Source organism: Haliotis cracherodii, unplaced genomic scaffold (assembly GCF_022045235.1).
Source record: "Haliotis cracherodii isolate W230 unplaced genomic scaffold, xgHalCrac1.p SCAF_13, whole genome shotgun sequence".
Classification (NCBI taxonomy): Eukaryota; Metazoa; Mollusca; class Gastropoda; order Lepetellida; family Haliotidae; genus Haliotis; species Haliotis cracherodii.
Window position 1 is genome coordinate 37,918,175 of NW_027266268.1, and position 18,273 is coordinate 37,936,447.

At 39.5% G+C, this 18,273-nt stretch overlaps 1 protein-coding gene across 4 annotated transcripts in view; it reads right to left on the reverse strand.

The window, feature by feature from the left end:
- The window catches only part of LOC139459902 (breast cancer anti-estrogen resistance protein 3 homolog), a 148,088-nt gene that overhangs the window by 39,905 nt on the left and 89,910 nt on the right, over nt 1-18,273 (reverse strand). For all 4 annotated transcript variants that reach the window (XM_071241622.1, XM_071241623.1, XM_071241626.1 and 1 more), the window contains exon 2: nt 10,366-10,495. In XM_071241622.1, coding sequence (XP_071097723.1) covers nt 10,366-10,495 — 130 coding nt within the window. The remainder of the gene's footprint in view (nt 1-10,365; nt 10,496-18,273) is intronic.

Here is an 18,273-nt window from a genome sequence, read left to right on the forward strand (position 1 = left end):
GCACATCACCAGCTGCCAATACGTGGACAGTGAGGGGCACATCACCAGCTGCCAATACATGGACAGTGAGGGGCACATCACCAGCTGCCAATACATGGACAGTGAGGGGCACGTCACCAGCTGCCAATACATGGACAGTGAGGGGCACGTCACCAGCTGCCAATACGTGGACAGTGAGGGGCACATCACCAGCTGCCAATACATGGACAGTGAGGGGCACATCACCAGCTGCCAATACATGGACAGTGAGGGGCATGTCACCAGCTGCCAATACATGGACAGTGAGGGGCACGTCACCAGCTGCCAATACATGGACAGTGAGGGGCACATCACCAGCTGCCAATACATGGACAGTGAGGGGCACGTCACCAGCTGCCAATACATGGACAGTGAGGGGCACATCACCAGCTGCCAATACATGGACAGTGAGGGGCACATCACCAGCTGCCAATACATGGACAGTGAGGGGCACGTCACCAGCTGCCAATACATGGACAGTGAGGGGCACGTCACCAGCTGCCAATACGTGGACAGTGAGGGGCACATCACCAGCTGCTAATACATGGACAGTGAGGGGCACATCACCAGCTGCCAATACATGGACAGTGAGGGGCATGTCACCAGCTGCCAATACATGGACAGTGAGGGGCACGTCACCAGCTGTCTAAACGTGACCAGTGAGGGGCACGTCACCAGTTACGTGAGCAACATCACAGTTTGTCCTTGTTGTTTGATGATTTCACTTTCCAACTATTCAGAGAGAAAGCCACCAGTACCACTTTCCTGTCTGAGTGCGTGCAGGTCTCCTTCAGATGTCTCGGTGTGCATGGGGAACAATGGAGGTCAAGAACAACGTCACAACAGGAATTTGTGAAGAAAATATCATAGATTTACATAATATCATTGTTGGGACCTGGGAGCCTCACAAAAGTCCACATGCTGGAAAAATATCCTGTGGAATAGCTCAGCCATCAAAATATGTTTGTTTTGTTTGCTTGTTTGTTTGTTTGTTTGTTTGTCGCTCAACACCCTGTTTAGCAATATTCCAGCTGCATGACAGTGATCTGCGAATAATCAAGAATGGACCAGACAATCCAGTGATCCACACTGATGGGGTATGTCACTGATCCTGACCATCCGATCCATTTGGTCGTGAACCCATGAAGATCCGGGGTAGAATTGGTCTTCAACAACCCTTGCTTGTCGTAAGAGGCGGCAAACGGGATCAGGTGGTCAGGCTTGGTTGATGCATGTCATCGTATCCCTATTGCATAGATTGATGTTAATCACTGGATTGTCTGGTCCAGACTTGATTATTTACAGACCGCCATCATACAGCTGAGTGCGGCGTTAAACAACAAACAAAACCAAATCTTGCGACCAGCACAGTAACTGGGGACCTACTCTAACCCGGAAATGACACCGTTCAAAATATGTAGTTCCTCTTAAAAACATATACATTTCTTATACATCGGGGTTTAGGCCCTCTACCATATGCAGCATGTATGTGTCCAATGCTACAGAGAGAACCAGTTCTCCACCCCCCACCACTCGAGTCTATGTAGGCTACTGGGGCAATATCAATGACATCTGCCAGACTCCCTAATAAACACATCCAGCAGTGCCCTCTCTCCACAGTTGAGCAAGTCTTGACACATATGACGGTGATTAAATATTTAAGAGTTTACACAGCATGGAGATCAACTTCCTCTCCCACACAGGAAACTAGCACTTGCAAAACAGTTCCTTGCAATTTGGAAAATTCATTTGCTTCAAAGCCAGTTGTCAATTAGTTGAATATTTTACTTAATTACACTCTTATTTTTTTATGTCTTGCTGTGCCTCTTTTTTTTTATCAAGCCAGGCACATTTTTGCCTTGTTTTTTATGACCCAGCTCTACAATTTACAAAAACTGAAGGGACTTTACATCAATATGCAGGTTTGATAAAAAATATTAATGATGTAAAAGTTATTCCGTCACTCTTTCAGTACTTTCAAGAGCATTTTAGTTTTTTGCTTTTCTAAAACAACAAAAAAAGATAGATATTGGAGTGTAAATGAAGCAGACCACACACATGGACGATAGTAAACATTTGTTTTATCAATCTGAAATGTTTAAAAACCGGATCAGTTACTACAGTGTTCTAATAACAGCCCCTATCCTAAAAGGTCACCACAATGTTGATAACTCTCAAATGCCCCTATGCATGGTTTAACATCGGAGGCACAAGATGTACAGTGTATTGGTAACAGCCTGTATCCTATATGCTATCCCTTATATGTGTTAAGCCCATTTCTGGTGTCCCTTGCTGTGATATTGCTGGAATATTGCTAAAAGAAGCTTAAAACCATACTCACTCACTCACTATCACTTATAGAGTCCCCGACCCCAACTCCCGACCCTACTTCTTGGTCATGCAAAGTAACTGTCAATAATCATTTGAAGCTGTCATAAAATCACACAAGTTTAAGGCAAGGAGTCTCAATTATTTCAGATATTTGACACAATCACCAAACTTAGTATTAGTAATGTAAGACAGTTAATTGAAACTTTGAAACATTTTGTGAACAACGTGAAGATCATGTACCCCAAACAAACTGCACCAGCCCCTTTAAACCATCAACATGTACGTGGCAGCGCCTGCTCAAGGCAGGTATACAAGCCCAGCTTGTGGCAGTGTTTATACGAGGCCGACATCTACATGTGAAACGTAGGCGGCTGATAACCCAGTAATTTGTTTTCACAACATCATCCGCAGGTTCCAGAGAGACAAGTTTACACAAGGAGAGATTAGCATCATGCCCACTTCCATCTCTGTCTCAGACGCTATGTAATCCGAGCGCTGTGTTTTGCATCTAATCCATTATCAATGTAAATGTTGCATTAATTCTTTTATCAAATGATTTTCTTACATGTTTCCCAGGAAAATGAGGCTAATAGTTTAAAACTGTTTATACAAGATTGTTCTTGTGGTTCCAGGTGCACAGCAGTTTGTAGTTTGGTGGTTCTTTCTTGGATGGATGGATTCTTTGCTGATGAAGCATTTCCTTATCATCCTCAATTATGTCACTGAGTTCATCCTTGGTGAACATTCATTTTATCGTCACCACATGATGTCATCATCATACTGATTGTAACTGCTGTCATCATCATCATCATCATCATCATCATCATCATCATCATCACCATAATCACCCATATCAGCAGCAGCAACCCTGCAGACATGACAATCGCCATGCGCACACGCAAATCCACTCACTCTGCACACATACTGAAAGAAAAGCCCATGAATGTGTAGTAATTCTATCCTCCTAATAGGCAAGTCTAGATAGAAGAAGAAGAAGGAGAAAAAGAAGCAGAAGCAGAAAAAGAAGCAGAAGGAGAAAAAGAAGCAGAAGGAGAAGCAGAGGAAGGAGGAGAAGAGGAAGAAGAAGCAGAAGGAGAAAAAGAAGCAGAAGCAGGAGAAAAAGCCTCTTACAGGCACAACTTGTTCTTATTATTTACATAATCTAAAACCTATAATTTACATTCATAATTATTACCTTAGAGACTTGTGCAAGTCTACTGCACACAATACTCCAGTGTGCACACTACACTGCTTTAACAACACACACTATATTCCATGACGTGTGCACACTTTCAGGGATTTGTCGGGACTGCTCAAAGACTGATAATCATCCCCAGGCAGCAAATGTCATAAAAAAAATAAAAAACAGGACTTAAACATTTCCCAATTCATGTGAACATACGCAACTAATAACTATAACTAATTTCAAGGCATTGTAGAGATAACCTGTATTTCACAGTCAACAGGACCAATATAGGGGAAGAGGTTCTAATGCTTAGTTTAACATTATTACATTGAATGCAATTTCATGTACAATGAAGAATATGTTAAAAATTAAAAATTACAATTATGAAGAAAATAACTATCTCCCCCTCAATTTGCCTGCCATGGGTACTTAGTTTGGAATCCTGGCTAAATCCTGGACTAAACTCCTTTAAATGTACATGGTATGTGTTAGACTTGCACAAGTCTGTAAGAAAATGATTATCATTTTAAATCATAATTCCTAGAATATTATAATAATATAGAACAAGTTGCCCCAAGATAAGATAAGATAAAAAAATATTTTATTGCAGAAAACATTCCATTATGGAACAGATGCAACATTAAAGACTGGCGTTCTTCAACTGTCTGCTTATACTGACTCTAGTAAAAGGCTAGAAATACTTAACATCTACTGACTTATCATGCAGTACAGCCTTGGAGCAAGGCTAGGTGTGTGATGATCGGGGCCACTGAGAATGCCTTCAACACCCCTGAACATACCTCCCAGACATAAAAGGGACACTGATGTTCAACAACAACAACAACAACAACAACAACAACAACAACAACAACAACAACAACAACCTTCAAAGTACGGAGTTCTCAAGATTCATGCAACAAGTTTTTGCATATTTCTCATACAACTTTCATTAACGCTGATAAGTCCCCCTGCAGCTAATCCCAGCAGCTAATCTGGTCCTGAAATTGAATAATAACCAATCTGTGGCTGCTGCACGCCATGTGGTCATTTTCCATATAATAGTAATAATTACATATGTCATAAAAAAATATTTTAAAAAACAAAAAAAACAATTACATATGTTCTGAATTGGAGCAAACTGCTTTAGTTGTTTAAGTTGTTCCTGAGTGACATGTTTTGGCCACGTCATTAACATACAATCAAGGAACATCGGAGACAGTTCTTGTGAGTGATGTGCACAAGGAATACCCAGCATGCACCTAAAACACTTATAATGCTCATTGTAAATAAAACACCGCAGAAAAGTAAACTATACTGCCAGGGCTTGAACACAATAACAGATGCGGGTTGGGCACAATGCGAGAGAGTGAGTGAGTGAGTGAGTTTGGTTTTACGCCGCTTTTAGCAATATTCCAGCAATATCACGGCGGGGGACACCAGAAATGGGCTTCACACATTGTACCCATGTCGGGAATCGAACGCGGGTCTTCGGCGTGACGAGCGAACGCTTTAACCACTAGGCTACCCGACCGCCCCTGGGCACAATGGGGAGATTATTATGGGATGGAGAGAGTGTAGGTGATGAAGAGGGGAGTTGACAAGGATGGAAGGAAGGGGGCAGAACGAATGACAGTTGTAAATGTGATTTATACGGGTTATGTACAACAGGCCATATAGAACGGACGTTATCATGAAACTGTCATGATCCATCTGTTCACCATCAACACTGAGCCAACTGTAACAGGTACATTAAGACATTAGACACAGGGCTCTGAAGCTCACCTAGAGCAAATGATGTTTTAAGCTTTAGTCAGCAATAGTCTCACAAAACATCAATCCCAAACTACAGGAAAACCTTTGACTTATGACAACTCAATCCCAGACGATAAGAAACAAGTCATGACATCTCAAAATCCAAAATAAAAAAAATATGATTTGTTCACCTTCAGTATTAATCCTACAGCTCGGTACTGAGTATTGTCTGATGGCAGTGGGGTAGCCTAGTGGTTAAAGCATTCGCTCGTCAAGACGAAGACCCGGGCTCGATTCCCCACATGGGTACAATGTGTGAAGCCCATTTCTGGTGTCCCCTGCCTTGATATTGCAGGAATATTGCTGAAAGCGGCGTAAAACCATACTCACTCACTCACTTAGTATCATGTAGCTTTACCCACACAATTACACAGCTACCTTGTATTGTCCACAGACCTATCAAGTATCTACCCTAATAATCTGGCCAGGGCTGGTCACACACCATCAAGTATATCAGACAACCACAACTGGCAGCCAGTCTCCACGGTCTGTTCCCCTCCGACACAATGGCCAACATGGAGAGTGGGAACAGTTGCCAAGGTAATAGTTTTACAAGAGATACACTTTGTGACTAAGCTGTGTGTTTTTGCCGAGTGATGTGTTTAGCAGGGTGTTCTGAAGGAGCTGAGTAGGTTGTGAGAAGAAGCTCAGATGTCTGAGCTTAATGGCGATGAGTGTTTACAGTATGGGGTTACTGTTTGTTTGTTGTTTAACGCCGCACTCAGCAATATTCCCGCTATATGATGGCGGTCTGTAAATAATCAGTTCTGGACCAGACAATCCAGTGATTGATATAGAGGATTAACCACTGTGTTCGGTTGTTACCGAAAAATCTACACACGAGTGATTAATCTGTCACGATTAGAACGAGGCTTTGCCGAGTTCTAATTGTGACAGATTAATCACGAGTGTGTAGATTTTTCGGTAACAACCGAACACAGTGGTTAATCCTTTTTCTCCCATAACAATATGCCATAAAAAGTCGAGCTCGTAGTTGAAGATTTCCCGTGTTTAGTAACCACTCGGGATTCCCCCCAGCCTCGTTTTCGAATATGCTCAGTAAGACAACTGTAACATTAACAGGTAAAAAGGTTCTAGCGAAGACAACTCACACGAAGTTTCCGTGACAGGCAAGCCACTTGTTAGCATTCGTGTTATGTTTTTTGTTAACTATTAAAAGCTGATGGGGGTAACGTTTTGAGAATTAGTAATGTGATTTGATATTTGTTAATGGTTTTGGATTTCTCGGCCCATAACTTTATTTGCATTCGTCTCGCCGTGACTATCATTTTCAATGCGCAACACTAAATAGGCCCACCTTTTTAGTGTATGTAAATACGTTATTCGTTTATTTGGTCGCTAGAAACAAATGTTATAAACCCAATTAAGAGGAAATTAAATATTGTCTTATATATTGTGAACTATTGTTAACGAAAAACAAGTGCCCAAAGGAACTGTCAGCAGGATTGATCAGGCAAGATTTTATTTACCAACTCAGGCAACTGATCAGCTGATTACATCTTCTCAAATCCTTCAATGGCTTGTAAAATTTTGGGACGAATTTACCTCTTTAAAACTAGTTTTACAGTAAATAATTTAATGTGTAAAATGATGAATATTTCATGTCATCTTTTTTACAATTTTTTTTGTTCCTGAACATTGTGAGCCCATGTGTTTTTATGATATAAAAAAACCCTTTTCAGTTGACAGTTTTTCTTTTGAACATAATATTTAACATCATGACACCAAATGTTACTAAATGAGTTATCTAATTTCCCCATATTTGTGAATGACAAGAAACAATGTGAATTTGACAAGCACAATAATTTTTTGTGTGTGAAACATAAATACATAGGATAGTATGTAAACAATAAATTATCATTTCAGTAGTTCTACAAATATTTGCATTTTAATACCCTTGTAATTTTACATTGTAATTTTACTGCAACAGTTACCTCCAAACTTTATTCTTTTGTTATTTTATCAGATTAGATTTAAGACTTACTGATAAGGTAGTTTAAAATTAACATGTTCTTAAACATTCTTTTTATCTTCATGAAAACAAGACATAATAATAAATATGTATTTGAGTGACCTGTTCATATGTGATTTTTGGGGGGCAAAAAGTATTTAAATTAAAATTAGACATTCCTAATGCATTTCTAAAGAAGTGGGTTTTTTTCAGTAATCATGGTATATAATAAATCTTTGGTTTAAAGAATATACTTGAGACAAACCTAATTCTACATGTCTTAATACTCTGTATTGTCTGTAAATTCTGAAAATAATTGACTGTGATATTGAGTTTCTACCTAAAACTTATAATAAGAAATTAATTTTGAGATAATTTCATCCTATCTAAAAAACACAATATATTTTAAGATGCATAAATGTACATCATTGTTGAAAAAAAAAAGAATATTGCTTTTGAAAAAAATACCTAAAAAAGGTTGATTGGTGCCCACCATCTTGAACTTCATCATTTTGTCTGCTCCCTATAATAAATCAAAATAGTTAAGAAAAAATATAAATACATATATTACTTTCTGGAGTTTATTTAGATTTAGGTATGACTTAATATATTCAAGTCTTAACGGGGTAATGTTGTTGTTTTCATAATGAGTTTCTTAATTGTCCTGAGATAGTATGTTTAAATAATTGAAGTCTTAATGTTTAAAAAATACCAAATAATTATAGGCCAAAATACATTAATTATATTGATCTTGGTAAACTCCACCTGTTGAAAGGGGAAACAACTGCTGTGGTTGCAAAACATCTTGGTCGTGAGATGTACGGTCCGTCCAGCAAAGATTGATCGTTTCCTGCATTAAAATTGAGTATTGCTCTAGATCCAAATTATCTGAGTGTTTATTTTCTTAAAATATGAAATTTAAGTCTCGATAATTTAATAGATCTATGAAATATGTTTTTGATCGATCGGCTCTAGATCAAAACTTTTTTGGAACGTGACATTTCTTATGTGGTTGACAGTTGTTGTTTTTTAAAAATACCAAACAATATGGTTTGTTTCACTATTTCATCGGTATTTTTACATGAATTAATGAACTGTTTCATGAGCTTTGTTATTAGCCTTGAAAACGCCCAGTAAAGAATGTACCGGAGTTGCTCCCCTGGTCCCGTAATGTCGATGCGGTATCTCGCTTCGGTTACCGTCTTCTCATTCTGCAACTGAATCTGGTACATTGGGAAGCCGAAATTCTGTGGTATATCTCCATATATCATACCCCTTCTTCCCCCACAAACTTTCCTTCTGTCATCAACTTTCGGCAATGGAAACATTGTCACTACGGTAATGTTTTGCCTGCTGGGGATTTCCTGTACTAGACGACCTCGGGTATCCCCGATCCGAAAATAGTGCCGTCAATTATTCTTAGCCAGCCAATCAAAACACGATGACACATCTCTCCACTCTCAGGCAGCCAATCAGATTAGGTGAAAAAAAATAAACCACTGCGAATAAACCACTGCTGGCGATTGAAGATCAAGCCCTGTTATGGGAGAAATCATTAGCATCGATCCACGCAATTGGGATCAAAGACATGTATCAACCAAGTCAGCGAGCCTGACCACCCGATCCCGTTAGTCGCCTCTTATGGCAAGCATGGGTTGCTTAAGACCTATTATACCCCGCATCTTCACAGGTCTGATGATGAGAGATTATTAGTGAAGACTAATACAAGGTGAGTGTGTTCTATTACTGCTGCTGGCAGGGGATTCACGCTTTGAGTGAGTGAGTGAGTGAGTGAGTGAGTGAGTGAGTGAGTGAGTGAGTGAGTGAGTGAGTGAGTGGTGTTTATGCCTGCTGTGTGTGAGGTGAGGTGAAATGGGGATTAACGTTGCATCCAAGGTTATTGTACTAATATAGGGACGTGCATGGTGTGTGTGTGTGTGATGCTGCTTGTACAAGTCCGGACTGTTGCTCATTTATAGTGCTAGCACACTGAGATACCATGCCGCAGTTTAACATGAATACCCCACTCAGACAAAGTATACTGACTCCAGGCCAACCAGATCTTGTTTAAGTCCCTTAATGCTGAGCGCCAGACAGGGTTACAACAAGTACCATCTTTTACTGTCAATTGGTATGACGCGACCAGGGATTGAACCCCAAAGCTTCCGCTCTCCGGGCGGACGCTCTACCACTACACCACTGAGGTGGTCACCTGCAGCAGGATTCAAGCTTGGAGCAGGCAAACCAGTGGTCAATGGTGTGAGCATCAAACTCGCAAAATCTCGCTAACCATGGCTGCAATACTGAAAATCATTGATGGGGCAATCATGTGGACGTTCAGCTTCAATGGTCCAGTAGTTTCTGAGGCAATGATGTTGTTGGCTCCAGCTGCTGTATTTGATTTCCAGTCAATACAGCATGAACCAGGTTGGAGCTACACATAGTGACCATTTAAGATTTTTGAAGTTTTATTTCTGAAATCAAAGATGACTACCTGGTGGCCATATTGAACCTGCAATTTTGAGGCCTTGAACAAACATGAACCAACTTATATCCACACAAAATTTCAGATGAATTCATCTAGTCAATTTGAAGTTGTTTTGAGCTAACAAGGTACTAAATGAATTACGAACTCACCCTAGCACTCGCTCACAGACCAAGAAGTGTCGGAACTCACCCACGTACTCGCCCACTGACCAAGGTAGTGTCGGAACTCACCCAAGCACTCACTCACTGACCAAGGTAGTGTCGGAACTCACCCACGTACTCGCCCACTGACCAAGGTAGTGTCGGAACTCACCCAAGCACTCACTCACTGACCAAGGTAGTGTCGGAACTCACCCACGTACTCGCCCACTGACCAAGGTAGTGTCGGAACTCACCCTAGCACTCGCTCACTGACCAAGGTAGTGTCGGAACTCACCCTAGCACACGCTCACTGACCAAGGTAGTGTCGGAACTCACCCTAGCACTCGCTCACTGACCAAGGTAGTGTCGGAACTCACCCTAGCACTCGCTCACTGACCAAGGTAGTGTCGGAACTCACCTCAACCCCTCCATACTGGTGGAAGGTAGACAGGTACTCCAGCATCCCGAGGGCCTCGAGCCACGTGGACACCGCGATGTGCTTCTGGGCCATCCGAGACTGGTGGCGGGACTCCCTCTCTAACACCAGCCTGAAACACACAAACACACAAACTTTTAGCATGAAGCTGCAGTGTCAGTCCAGTATTTATGTTGTAGAGAAGACACTTGTGATGTCGACTTTTCAGCCACTTGTGATGTCGACTTTTCAGCCACTTGTGATATTGACTTTTCAGCCACTTGTGATATCGACTTTTCAGCCACTTGTGATATCGACTTTTCAGCCACTTGTGATGTCGACTTTTCAGCCACTTGTGATATTGACTTTTCAGCCACTTGTGATATCGACTTTTCAGCCACTTGTGATATCGACTTTTCAGCCACTTGTGATGTCGACTTTTCAGCCACTTGTGATGTCGACTTTTCAGCCACTTGTGATGTCGACTTTTCAGCCACTTGTGATATCGACTTTTCAGCCACTTGTGATATCGACTTTTCAGCCACTTGTGATATCGACTTATCTTTTCAGCCACTTGTGATATCGACTTTTCAGCCACTTGTGATGTCAACTTTTCAGCCACTTTCGATGTTGACTTTTCAGACACTTGTGATATCGACTTTTCAGACACTTGTGATATCGACTTTTCAGACACTTGTGATGTTGACAATGTAAGGATCTCACATGTGTGACATCAGCCCTGATATGTTTTTGGTATATAACATTAGTTTAATGTCAGTCTTAAGACTTTGCATTATGACTTCCCATTAATATTGCTTTGAATAGAATTTAGTTCTATAACTTTATGTTAGCAGGACGCAGTACGAAAACTCGAAGTGATGCAGGTCTCGGACGTTTACCACTTTGGTGAATGTCATAGGAATGGTGCTGACATGACCAGAGTGAACCCGGGTTTGGATTACAGCACCTAAGGGGTTATACCACATCAAATCAACATCAGTCGTTCAACAAGCAGTTTTTGTAGCCTTCAGTCCAGATTGAATCAGCTTGCAGCTGTGATTGGAGGATTTTGTTTAAGATTTTTATGTTTCCTAAATGGACATCCACCCAGTACTAATAACTGACCATGTCTCTCAATATTTAGTGCTGTCTTTTTTAACATGATGCCTTCAGCCAAATGGGACCACAGATATTTTCAAGCGAGAGACATTTCTATCACTATTCCATTCGTCAGTTGATTATTTAATAGTGGATATATCACTATCCCATTCATAAGTCGGGTATTTAATAGTGGATATATCATTTTCCCATTCATCAGTTTGGTAATTAATAGTGAGTATTTTACTTTCCTATTCATCAGTTTGGTATTTAATAGTGAGTATACCACTATCCTATTCATCAGTTTGGTATTTAATAGTGGATATACCACTATCCTATTCATCAGTTTGGTATTTAATAGTGGATATATCACTACCCCATTCATCAGAGTTTGTATATCTAAACCCTTACCATTTCTTGTATCCAACTACCACTGACAGCTCTATGACAGAGGTCTGTCAAAGCCAGACATTAGTCACCAGTCCACCATAGACAGGCAAATTTCAGCACCACAAGTACCAGACACATTGCACATGGCTGATGGCACTGTAGTAAAGTCACCGAGGATCCCTGTGACCACAGCTATTGAACCTGGGGGATTCTGGGTAAGCGATGTCCCAGCAAGGTATGCTGGTCGTAAGAAGAGACTTGATGGACTCAGTGATCAGGCCACTGAATGGTTAATTGCTGGTCATCAGAGACTCAAACATAAGGATTGATGTCATCACTAATTTTCATATAGTTGGAATATTGCTGGGTGCAGCATTAAACAACAAAGAAAGAAAGAAACAAACAAAGAAACAAACAAACAGCCAGACAAACAAGCAAACGAACTAAAACTCTCCAGCATCCAACTCACAGCTCCTTATAACTTCAGCATATCTTATATTCTAAACTTCACAATGAAATACTATGAAAAATTGTTATTTCACTAACACATTCTGACTGTTACATGGCATCCTGCTGTACCGTATCCTTCTATTTTTCTTCATCAGATGAGGTCACTCCTCACTTTGACTAGATTGGAAAAAATGTTCAACACTTTTATCATCCTTTCATCACGGCCAAAATAATTTTGAATCAACAGAATATTATTTTCCTCTCTTGGGTGACTTGTTTATCAGTGTCTACCTTTGGGTGCACATTTGATGCGATTCATGTCATTGCAAGACTAACCAAATGGTCTTAATGTATTTCATCATGCAAGTCCGTAAGCATGTCCCCCAACAATCCCTCAACCATAGTATTTTTGCTCAGCCCTTTCTGTAATGCTAAAGCCCTAAATGAAGCAAGTTAAAATTTTCCACAGGTTCTAACTCTCCCATCCCACTGGGGCTCTGTTTCAATTTAAATGTAGTTGCTTGTTTCTATCTAAATTCTATATTTTGAAAGACTATGCGAAAGACAAGCAAGTTAAATGCAGGAATAATTATGAACATTTTTGCCTGAGATTTGCTTCAATGACAAAATGGAATATACCAGCACTAATCCACGACAAAGCAAAACATAAAACATCACATTTAAACACATACCTTAGTAGATTCTGATAGGAATCTTCCACCCTGCACATTGCCATAGTTGGTCAATATAGGTCAGTATCACACGCTTGTCAATTTCAACAGTGTGTCACAGTGGAGATGTCAATATCAGTATATCACAAACTCCAAGGTGCTTATTTCCTATATAGTCAATGTTAATTTCACGTCAATATCACACACACTACGCCAACACACTGTGATCGCATCCAATGCTTCTGGCAAGTTCTTAAAACATTTGACACAGGTTGTCTATTTCATCCAGCTTGTACTACCCATGTGATAACATTGTAGTACATCCGAGTACCCACATTCTCAAGGTGACATAAGTAAGTTATATCACACACTTCAGGTAATATACCTAGTTTTACGCCTTGGCTCAAGATCTGTCTGTGAGCCAAATTATGCTGAAAACGACATCCCCACATGTACATTTCAATGTCACCCCCACCACAATGCTGACAAACACATTTCTAAACAAACTGCGCCAGGTAAACATCGAGACTGCACTGACATGTCCTTGTCTGCAAACAAATGTCAACTTGCCATAAAAAAGAAATTATCAGAATAAACATAAAAATGGACGCATTTTCAGCATTATTTAGCAATGAATGATATGAACCATTTGGTACTGACAGATATTTGATAAAGTCATTCGTCATCACAATCTCAATAAACAATACTGGAATATTTCTGAGTTTGGCATTAGACAACAAACAAAGAAACATAAATAAAATTCTTTGACACCCAATGAGAAGTAGTGAGTTTACACGAAGAATCGTTATCAGAAATATTCCCATGGAATTGTCCTTTTGCGTTTTTAATCCTACTAATCCTGATGTCATCAAAGCCAATCTCTTGCTCTGAACATGTGCGCGGGGATTATATACAAAAAACATATGTTACTAATTTAACGCATTCATCCTTAACAATATCACTTGATATTCAAAGATGGCAGAACTAATTACCAAAGCGTTAATTTCTCTCTCAAATGGTAATATAACATCTGTATACATTTATGCACCTAATATTAAAGTAGGAAGAGCTATGACATCAAAAACAATAAATTAAAATCATCCAAATTTTAAATTCAAATATAGTTATGAAAGGTCACCGAAAAAATTGTATCTGGTGAAATTTGTGTTTGAATGCCAGAACCATAGTAGACAAGTATATCAAAACTAAAAACACAAAATCACATCCAATCCACCAATGACACCAAACATGCCTTGAAAATGACTCCATTAATAAACTGGCTTCAGATCCGAGTTCCACACAATGTTGAGTGTCAGTTCATGAAAGGCCTACACAGTTTGACTGATGTTTAAAAGCAACGACTTCATGACCGACATGCGGATGTGTCACGCTGGCCATCCAACAACTGCCTGACACTTCGCTGTCACCATTCTGTCAAATTTTCCCATGACTTTTAGCATTTGGTCGTTACAAACAACAGATGATTAAAGAAAGGCATTTAAGCATATTCTCATTATCACGATGAGGATACTGAATAGGGGGGGCCATGTGACGCTGGTCGCAGATCCGAGACTTGTCATACAACCCCCCGACTATCTAACTACAAACAAGCTCTGTTGCAAATATAAATTCAAGAGTCATTAACTGATTATGCAAATAGCACGTACACAACCTGAGTAAATAGCATGCCCACTGAACTCTATGTTTCCTGTGTAATACTGACTCGACAAAAACTTCCTGTGTTCATTGATGGCGCAGCCTTTCCTGAAATTGTTACTCATAACAATATTTTAACAATACTGTCAAACTCTATTGTGTTCAAATACCATCAAGAAGATTTGATCCTTGAACCTACATTTGTACCCCATTGTGTTCCTCCATTATCAGGGCGGTCGGGTAGCCGAGTGGTTAAAGCGTTCACTCGTCACGCCGACGACCCAGGTTCGATTCCTGACATGGGTACAATGTGTGAAGCCCATTTCTGGTGTCCCCCGCTGTGATATTTCTGGAATATTGCTAAAAGCGGCATAAAACCATTTTCACTCACTCACTCATCCATTATCAATAAGTTACCTGTCAGACACATTATGGTTTTTTTTCTCGGTTTAATAAAGGTGGACAGAGGTCCAGATAAGCTTTTGGTGTTGTGGGTATTTTACCCATGCATTTTAAAATCATTGGGTATCAGTAATTCTATCTGGGTATTCAAATTTCTGTTACCCACTAGATTTTACACACGTGAGTATTTAAGTTAAATATTTAAAAATACTATTCATCTGGTCCCTGCACACTGGTGTCGTGTGGGTTCGAGAGCTTTATAGGACTCAAAAATACCGCAATACTTCCACAAGAAAGTGTGATGGCAAATGAACATGATGTAAGTGTCAGCATGGAGTTTGGCAAGGTTGACGGAATGCCCGTATAATTTCAAAATAAGTTGCTGATTTGCTAATCGAATACGCAGGGTTACTTCACAATATTTTGATGATACGCACAAGTTTTATTTTTGTAGCGTATCTGTAATGTTCGTTGCATATTTGATACGCTTGGATGTTATTTGACTGCATATTTCTGCATTTCTTATCCGTATTTCACGCAGATACGCAGCTTATCTGGAGCTCTGGTGGATCAGATTAAAATTTTCTGACCAATCTTTTCTGTTTGGTATTGAAAAATACTTTCCGATGTTATTCATTTTATCTGACCAACAATTCTTTATAGAAATAACTGTAAAAAACAGTTATAAATATGTCATTTTTATTTCAACAACCAACCTAAATACGAGATATTTGTTTGTAAACCAACTGAGAGCCAATCAAGGATAGTCTTGTGAGGCAGGAAACTAGGGCTGGGACGGGTAACTGAGTAGTACCCGGGTACCCACAGGACTACTTGGATCCGTGGTTAGTCACGTGATATATTGCTCAATGACAAACATTAACTCTATGGTTACACTATAAGTCACTAATTTCTTTCTGACTATGCATCCATTCCTTCTGATTTTTCATATGGTTGAATAAAGATATAACTTAATTCAACTTCAATGTATGAATGACCAGATTGTTTAAAACGTGTATCTAAATACATGTTTCCAGGGCTATGCTAAAAATGTTCCCAATCGGACATTTTCAGACATCTCCTAAGATCTACAGTGGGTAACCGGGTAGGGTCGGGTAATAGGGGGGTGGGTTCCCGGGTAGTAAATTACGACTCGTCCCAGCCCTACGGGAAACCTGGGTGTATTTCAACTAACACACCATCTACTGACCTGACCTGAAGGACATGTGACTGATGGGAAATAATTAAAACAATTACCATATTCGACGTAATAAGCGCCCACGGCGATATTTGCTAATATATTGGCAAGCGAACAATCCCAATCAGCACCAGGTCCGATTGATCAATGTACACAAGACTTATTTATTCGTGTATAATACGCACTCGTGTGTTATATCACCCTTAATTATGGGCAATGAAATTCTTGAAAACTATATCTGTCGTATGTAAACATTTCAGGCTGTTAGCATAAACCACAAAATTTACGATCTTTCAACTCAAAATAATATTCTAATAAGCGCCCCCTATTTCTAATTTTGAGAGCGCCCTGGGCGCTTATTACTTTGAATACGGTATCTTTATGTTATTTCACAGAGAACATAAGTCAGGCTACTGTTATCTCATGACATGCTGCAATATTTGCCAGATTTACTTTGGAGCATTTGTGATGAGTTCCGAAACCCTTCATTCTAATGGCTTCAGGGCCTCTACAAGTACTACCGTAAGTGGTTAAGCGAGGCAAAAAGACAGAATTATACATATCACATACTTAAAGCATCACGACATGATTGGTTCTCATTTCCCTGCTCTCCTAGTTATTGTAATGTTGGGGGGACATTAGAGTGTGCATTATGACTCATTAAGCTATTGGAACACCGCTGATATAACAGACTGTTATGAGGTTTTAATTCAAATTTATTTCAGATTTTTCTAATTTATTGCTTTCCTCATTCAATGATGTCTTCTTGAAATACCATTGAAATTATGCATCATGCAGATTACAAACCAGTGCAGCAGAGGTTGCTGTTACAAGGGAGACAACTCGAACAAATGAATACACAATGCCATTTAGAAAGTGGTCAAAGGTAACATTGTTAAACTCGAACAAACTGCTTCAGTTCAGTCAATTTGCCTGACAACACTTCCACTACTACTACTACTACTACTACTACTACTACTACTACTACTACTACTACTGTTGATGTAAAGGTAGATGAACTGTATTCAAGGGGAGACAACAGTGTTAATTCAAGCTAATGACTCATTCTCCGGATACTTTACAGTCCAGGGGAGACAACCCACTTGCTGTTCTAAGGGATCACTTGCAGAGGGACAGGGCTTTCTCTTGGAGACAAAATAGTCTTTAGGTCATTATTGATGCAAGACATACACACATCCCCCCCCCCCCCCCCCCCCCCCCCCCCCCCCCCACCAAATCCCCCCTCCCCCACCCCCCGAATATCACATGGATGGTCTACACAGGTATACAGGGATAGTATTGGACGTCTGCTATGGATTTCATAAATAACATCAATGTAAGGACTATAACTACAATATTATATCAAGTTCACAGAAGACATAATGTTTGATTTCAACACTGAAAATTAAACCTGTTTGTGAAAAGATATATACACTAAAAAAAACAACATAAAAAATATTTAAGAAAACATAAAAAAATATATTTAAAAAACATAAAAAGAAAAAAACCTATAAAAATATATAAAAATATAAAGATCATTTTCAAAATGTCAGATTTGTCTTTGTTCTTCAAAACATTTTCTAAATATGTTATCATGGGGGCATTTAAGTAAGTGTGTAAGCGAAGTGTCATCATTTTTGCAATTTAACCTTTCTTATGCACATTTGTTTTGTGGTGAACAAAAATACTGCTTTTCAGAACTGTTCATTAAATACAAAATACACATTGCAAAATTTAGTTTAAAAACAATTTTGATGTTCTTTTATCAAGCCTCATAGATACATGCAGTTTAAGCCTGTTTCAGCAGTGCTGCAACAACTTACCAGTAGTCAAAATGTCAACATAACTGTCAATGCTAAAACAGATACCCGACATATTTCCTGTTACAGATATTTTAAATGGCAAAAAAGTGACAGGTGGATCCATTGAACAAGCAGTAAAATTAGCTTGGCTTCAGTATAAATTAATGCATAACATTTTGCTTGAAATTTAATCCATATTGCACCATACACATCAAAGTTCTTGTCAAAAGATAGCTTCTTCATC